Source organism: Limulus polyphemus, unplaced genomic scaffold, assembly GCF_000517525.1.
Source record: "Limulus polyphemus unplaced genomic scaffold, Limulus_polyphemus-2.1.2 Scaffold2687, whole genome shotgun sequence".
NCBI lineage: Eukaryota > Metazoa > Arthropoda > Merostomata > Xiphosura > Limulidae > Limulus > Limulus polyphemus.
Window position 1 is genome coordinate 49,470 of NW_013668297.1, and position 8,186 is coordinate 57,655.

At 31.3% G+C, this 8,186-nt stretch overlaps 1 protein-coding gene across 2 annotated transcripts in view; it reads left to right on the top strand.

The window, feature by feature from the left end:
- Positions 1-8,186, top strand: part of LOC106467635 (E3 ubiquitin-protein ligase parkin-like) — an 83,154-nt gene that overhangs the window by 47,557 nt on the left and 27,411 nt on the right. For both annotated transcript variants that reach the window (XM_022395836.1, XM_013928003.2), the window contains exon 7: positions 4,283-4,432. In XM_022395836.1, coding sequence (XP_022251544.1) covers positions 4,283-4,432 — 150 coding nt within the window. The remainder of the gene's footprint in view (positions 1-4,282; positions 4,433-8,186) is intronic.

Sequence of the window (8,186 nt, forward strand, 5' to 3'; positions counted from 1 at the left end):
ATCAATTTTTAAACATATTTTTCTTAAACATAGAACAGTAAATAAAGAAGTAAAGCAAACAATTATCTCTTCTAGTTATGACCTTTGTACTCGGTTGCTGCTTTACGTAGGTTGCTAAGCCATCAAAACTTTTGCGCGTGGAGGATATGAAACAAAATATTTTTTTATAGGTTTTATATATATATATACATGTGAATAACTAAAAAGTCATAAATTACTACATTGATACCATAGAATTCCACTGTAATTTATCAAGCTTAATAACTAAGATTTTTTTAGCCTAAAAAAATATGAAATTTGGAGCAGATTAAAGACACACCTTACCTCGTTGAAATATTTGTTCAAAAGAAAGAAATGGTACCAAGCCCGTTAAAATGGTTGAGAAAGCCACTAGGGGGACATTCTGAGCTTCTGATTGGTTATTCATGTCATATATAGAAGTGAGTGTATATAAGGGAAATAGGTGGTTGGGGTGCCACTGTGTGATTTATTACGTGAGCAATATCTTAGCAAACTGAAAAGATAAGAGGCTTATATTTTATATTCTAGCTTGTCATTATCTGTAATTTGAGTTTCTAATTTGTATGAAACTATAGACTTAGTATTTTGACTTCACAAATGTCTAACATTCAATGTACCATGTGACACATAAAAATCAATGTTTATCTGTGTTTTTTTAATATTTTCTTTTAAGTTAAGAAATTGAGTAATATATAGTACTAAAATTTGAATTATAATCTACAGTTTGATAACAAACATATACTCATGATATAGTAGTTCAATAAAATTTCGAATGCAAGTCAACAAACAAGATGACATGCCCTTTCACTCGTGGCCTGTCTCAAAAGGGTAAAACATAAGAGAGAACTATTAACAAATCCTGAAAGATAGGATGCTATAAATTGGGTGTGGCAAGAGGGGTCTGATTTTGTATTTGATGGCTCTGTAACCAAACAAAATTGAAGGCTATAAAAACTATGGTTTGTCTAAGCAATGACGATTTGATAGTGAGTAATTTATGTTAAACTTCATACTTATTGGAGGGATGGTGAATAAAATAAGAGAAGAGAGGATGCCTCCAGAAAATATGTCACATTTCTCACACTAGGAGAAATTCAGGATTTTTTAAAATATTGCCTTATAAAATTAAGAACTTAAAATTTATATACTATTAAGATATGGATTATTAGCTATGATTTTATGCTATACTAAGTGGTATAACATAAAGAAAAAGTAGTTAAAATTTTGAAAATAACTCGCTAGAAAGACTATGACATGCGCAGTTAAACCACCCCGTCATGAAAGGGTTAAATTATATATTTTTTTATCTTCTTTTATTTTGTATTATATGTTTTATTATTTTTATTATAAACTATATTCTGTACTACATAACTGAGATATTTTTTTATTAAGATATATTTTTCAATATCATAAATTATATTCTATAGTTAAACTAAATTTCTCATGTTTTGAACTATATTAATCATTTTTATTATAAGCTATATTCTATATTATATAACTGAGATATGCTTTTGTATTTCTAGTGCAATTATGAGGCAGGGCTACAGATGTCTATATCTGGCTCTGGTACTTCTGCCCAGGTGCAGCAGCCTACAATAGCAGCATACTGTACAGAATCAGTTAAATATAAGTCTACGCACCCTTGTCAGAAGCACATCACTAACAAACTTGTCAATTTTATTGCCAGTACACTACAATCCTTCTCGGTGGAGGCAAAAGATTTTCAAGATCTATTGGCAGCTATGGTTTCTCGGTATATTCATCCCAGTGGCAATATCTGCCCACAAGATCAGATTTGATTATGTCCAACAAAAAGTCATCTCTCTGCTGCAACTTGTACCCAACACTGTGGATATCTGGAGACAGTTAGTGACTCAAAAAATGAACTTTTGGATGAATCTAAATCAGCAGACAGTTTATCTGAATTTCTTCCTGGTTTTCCCACATGCTACAGCTTGTGATCAGAGATGGCATGAAAGAGCTGGACCACTGCTGAAAGTAATTTCCAAAGCATCAGCCATTGTGTCCTACATTTGAAAATCAACACAAGCAACTGATCTACTTGAGGGAGAAGCCAGTGTTCAGTTGGTAATACCAATACGATAGAACTCAGAAATTAAGATGATTAATCTTTATTGAAGATTCCCCAGGAGAAATTGGGTAACTTAGGTACTGGTACATCAAAACTTACTTTTCATGATTGAACTGTACTTGCATATTTGGTGACAATATCGACACCTTTTGAAGAGGCAATAGATTTCACTCAGTGTTGTGTTATGTAGTGGCATGTGTTTATGGGCTGACAACTGAGATTGATAGTACGCAGTTCAGATACAATTTCAATCTTGTCTGTACTGAAGAAATCTGGTCATGCCTGGCTGACACAGTATGAGCAATGAAGTGTCTTCTGCTTGGATGTAGCATTGGATCCCAATTGTAAACTTGACTGTTGTTTCACTAGACTTATGGTTTATGGATCCAATCAAATGTACCTGCACCAATAATTCAAGAAAATTTCATCAACAAATAATCCTACAACCATGGAACGAAAAGAGGACTGTAAATCCCACCCCCCCTGCAAAAGAAGTAAGCTCTTTAGTTTTTTTGCTGCCTCCAAGAAACCAGCCACCAGAAGATACAGAGATCAACACCTGCCTTGATAGTCCTTCCATTCCTGAAGAAAGGAACCCTCTAGATTATTGGAAGATTCATGAAAAAAATTTTACTACTCTATCTCAACTAGACAAATGCTACCTGAGTTTTCCAGCATCTTTTGGCCCCATTGAACATTTGTTTAGTGCATTGGAGACAAAACCCTCAGTTCTGATAACTGCTACCTCACTGACAAGACATTTGAGAGACTGATGTTCATAAAGAACAATAGACATTTATAATATTTATAAATCTTCTTTAAAAATATATTTTTTGTTCTAAAACTTTGTTATTGGATTTTGAAAAATAAAAGTAATGAAATGTTATTATTTGCTCAAATTTTGTTTGTTTTAGTTTTTAAAAAGTTTATTTCATGATAAAAGTATTGAAATCTTATCTGCTATTTTATCGTAATTGCATATTACCTGATAAAGTATTCATGAATTTTTGTATTGTATTTGTATTCATAAAAATATGAAGTATTCGTATTTGTATTTGATTACTGGTTTCCAGTAGTTGCCCCATCACTGGTTATTACTAAAGTCTACAATCTAGTGAATGGCATTAACACAGAGCAAAAGAGGTTAAATTCTGATGCTATGCTTACACCCGTGTAAGTAATTTTTGAAGTAAAATGCTGTGTGTTTTCAATGCCTGATTTATTACATTTTCAGTAAGGTCTTTAATAAATTTTAGGAGGCTATAGTAATTTCATATCTCATTGCTTTATGTCTGTTCATTAGATAGAGCATTTTATTACCATATATTAAAATGTATTGGCAAAATGGAAAATTGTTAGGGTGAGCTTCAGTTTAGGTCCTAAGAGTGCCCTTACCTCAAAATCTTTATGGTTTCATATCATTTGAAGCTACAGGCTGTCTTGATGAGGAATTTAACATAGAACTTCAAGCTTTTTATTTGTGCACTTTTGTTTGAGCAACTTGCGTTTACTGATTTTTGTTACCTTTTGTTGTGATGTGATAAGGGAAATGTGTTTTGAATGCTAATCAAGAATGACTGCAACATCTCTTCTTGTAAAGCTTGTGCAGTTCTTTATTCTTATTTGAATTTTCTACTCCAAATAAAACTGAGAGACCCGAATGGTTTGGCACTATGTTTTGGTGTTTGATTTCATTTTTTGTTAATGATGGACATTATTTTTGATCAATTTTTAAACCTCAACTTTGAAAGCTTTGACAATATGTAAATCTGTGCCTTGCATAACTTTTTGGTAGTATTTTTGGACACTCGAGGCTTTTTCACTTTGCTTTAACCTCATGACTATTTCACAATCTTCTTGGCTGAAGTGATAGATGCACAAGCAAGTGGAAATTAACAGAATATCCTGTATATAGAGTTGAAGATATAAATCAAGACTGTAATTTTATATTGATTAAACTATGTATACATACATACACATACACACGTAAAATCCATTTTCTTGAACTTTTTTTATGATTTTTTTTTATATTAGCACTGAATGCAGGGTACCAATAATTAATAAGTGGCATTTCAAGTCTGCATTGTATTATTTCTGTTTAAATCATTATGTAATCATGATTATATTTGGTTGATAAAAGTATTATTATTAAATCTAATTCTGCCACAGTATGCAAGATATCAGCGTTTTGCAGCAGAAGAATATTTGCTTCAGGTTGGAGGTGTATTATGTCCCTTCCCAGGGTGTGGAGCAGGCATTCTTCCTGATCCAGAATGCCGGCGAATTGTTTGTATTCAACAAGGTAGTCAAGGATGTGGGGTAAGTTGCTATCTTAGATATTTATTCATATTATCTTTAATGATCAAGTTTATTTCAACATAAAACAAGATTTTGTCATGTTTTTAAGTATGTGTGGGCAGGATTCCTTATAGTAGGTGTCTGCAACTTTTTTGGCAATAAATTTCAACAATAAATGAACAGAACACAGTCCATTTCATTTAACTCTCTCAACACGAGCTTGGTCAAGTTGACCAACCAAGTGACCTCTTTGTACTCATTTAAAGTCTTTATAGATTTAATACTTCTAACTTTTAACATAGTGTGTATATCTTCACAAAATTTGGCAATCTTTCCAGTTAACATTATAAGTCTTTCACGTACAAAAATCATATTTTTAGTGAAGTATTTTTAATAAACTGAAATAAAAAATTTTCCATGAATATATTGAGTATTTGTTATGAATAGTCGTGTACAAAATGATTTTCATGTTAAGATTAAAAATACTGTTCTTTATCCCAAATATCTCAAATTTCATTTGTATAATCTCTAAATCCTCCTAAATACATTTCAGATGTTTGTTTTCAGTAAAACTTTATACTTTATCTGTTATTTTCTCTACTCTAATTCTATTATACAAGGTTGGTTAATTTGACTCACCTCGTAAACCCCCTCCCAAATCTAAATAAATATAAATTACCCTCTTTTTCTTTCTAGAATGACTTCAAATGTAGTGTGAAATTACATTCGTTTATCCTAAGTAGCTTTAAACTTGTAACAGTATACATCTATTTATAATTAAATGTTATTGTTTTATTGCCCTTTTAACTGTATCTAGCTACTGTTTGTGCCATTATAAGTAGTAAATCACTTGGGGAATGTGCAGTTCACATTACGCTATCAAATTACATTCCCCATGAGCTACTACGAGCTGCTCTCGTGCGTGCCTCATGAAACATTTTTATTATATTATTATTTGTGTTACCTGTTCTTATCTTAAGTAACCTAAAAAGATCTCTATTTTTACATATTAGCTACTCTTATATTAATAAATAAAGAACATAGATGAAAAACAAGAAATAAAGTACTTACCCAATTTTATTCTTGCTGTTGATTATCAATGACTCTTAACCCTACTTTTTTGCACTAATGGTAGAAATGCACCAAATAATTTTTGTTTAATTAAATAATGTACCAAAGAACTTAGATTAATAACCTGCAAAAAGTAGATTATTTCTCCTAACTCTCAAACTTTTTCTGGCTTTCTAACTGTGTAACAAGAGCCGTTACAAATTCATCTAAGCTAGTTGTTAGCTTTCCCATGGGAACAGAGCCTCTAGCATGAGTGAAATTGATGATTTTTTGTTCAGAACACAACCATATGATTCATACACAGTTATGTAAACAAATCTATGATAAATTATTGCTTCTAAAAATAACTAAATTCAACACTTGCACTATACTTAAATTAAAATAGTCCTGTATTTCTAACAGAATGAAGGTGGTATCTTCTGTTATGGTTTATTTATCTGTTGATGGAAATATGAAAAAAGGGTATGTAAGTGTAGGAATTTTTGTTCAAAACTTTAAAGTTAAACCACCTGCAGAGAAAAAGTTTTAATTCACACATTTAGGATCTTCTATTTACTCAGGCCTATTGTAGGGATTTGGTTTGGGGTTTAGTAGAGAAATTGAAGTGTGGAAGCAATGTGAGCACTCATGCAGAGTTTGGGGTGGGTCCCTCAAAAAACTAGAGAAGTTTAAATAAAAGAGGTTTTTCTAATTTATAATGCATTTTCTCCCACTGTATCCAAGATTAAAATTTCTTTTATAAATGCAACTGAAAAGTATTAAATAAGTTTACTTTGTGCCAGAGAATTGCTATGAGTTGTTAGTTATCAGATAATAGCACTATCTACATTATTCACAATATCCTTGCACTTTATAATGCTCACAGAGATGCAAGGTTTTTAATGTTGAATATCATTATCTTTAAATTTTTTTAAACTATGCAAGTTTTTATTTTGAAAATCATATGTTCAACTAACAGTTGCACGTAAATTTTAGTTAACTATTATGTCTTAAACTAGTTGCCTTAGGCATACTAACAGGCATTCTGTTGTATTAATTCTTATAAAATGAACTTAAATATAAATTAAGACTTAAATTATTTAATTTGTGGAATATTCTCCAATCTTGCAATTTGAACAATGGCTGGAGCCTGCTTATTACCCTTGCAGTGCAAAAATAAGAGTGATAAACTATACATTAAAATTGAGTTAAGGGAGAGTCATGAACATAATATTTAGTTTATGAAAATGTTTCATAAAAATGTTAAAAAAAGAATAGACACTTGTTAAGGTATGCGTTGACCCTGTGGTAGAACTCTGTATTTTGGAGCTGGTAACCTGGGTTCAAATTCATGCAATATTACAAAATATTTCCTCCCACTTTAAACTGTGGGTGCATTACAAAAGTAACAGTCAATCCCTTAGCATGGATGGTGGGAGGTATGGTGCTGTTGAATGGCTACCTTCCATCTGATCAGTAGCTCAAAATTCATTAAACCTATTTATTGCTGCTTGCTTGTGCAAATTGGTGTTTGTTAGCTCTAGGCCAAAGCCTAATTTTTGTTAATGTTACATCTCTATAATTCTGTATACTTATACCAGTTACTTAAAGAAAGTGATAAATCTGCATGTAACATTTGTTAAAGTAATTGTTGGATATACAAGACTGTTTAGCTTAGACATTATTATTTAATTTATTTTGTGAGTAATATTTCATGATTGTTTAGTATTTTTTCATAACAACAGAGTTAAATGCAATTATTTTAAAAGAGACAGTTATGACAAGTTTGGCTACATAATTCAGTAAGAATCATACTTTGTGTTTGTATTTTATTGATGTCGAGGCTATAGAAATATTTCTAGAGGCCTCATTGATAAACATATAAATATCAGTGACGAAACGAGAAGGAAAAAAAAATTGTTTGGGTTGTCAACTGGATTCTAAAACAATTGAATTAGCCTAAATGGACTTTTGACAAGAAGAAGAGAACTGTATAGTATTTAAGATACAACTATGATCTCAATAGTGTAAAGAATTTTTCTACCTATGTTTAACTTGTTTTGAATATATTATTTTAAAACAAATGGAGTGCATGCTGTCCATCTAGTGTTTGAATTTATCACCAACAACTCACAGATACCTACTGTAGAAGAGTCCATGGCTCACATACTTAGTTTCGGACATTGATATAATATGTTATATATCACACCAATAATGTTTTCATTTAAACTTGATTAGGTCTGCAGCAAAACTAAAATCATCCATAAATTTATGAGGTGTCAAATATTTACCAGCATCTTCACTTATTGCAAAATCAGGTTTTTGTGCACCAATGCATGCATAGCTTACACACTGTGTCATGTTATATAGACTGTAACTGTGGGATATATTTGCTTGTGTTTGCTTTATTGCATTAAGACTTACACTTAATATAACATTTTCAAAATAATGCAAAGCCTAACAATGTATAGCTGTCAAACCAAAGAAGTCTAAAAGCAGTTTTATTCATATTAGTCCTAGATCTTTTTCCAGTGTCCAGTCAGGTGTTTATGTTACTGATGATTTAAGGTCATAAGTTTAATGGACTTTGGGAACTATTGACTACATGGTTCATTTCAATGAAATGAAAGAATCACAGAACTTTTCAAGAGTACCTGATGATGACAAAACCTTGTCGAAACGTTGTACATTTGCTGTCATGTTAAACTTATATTAAAGTTTTTCT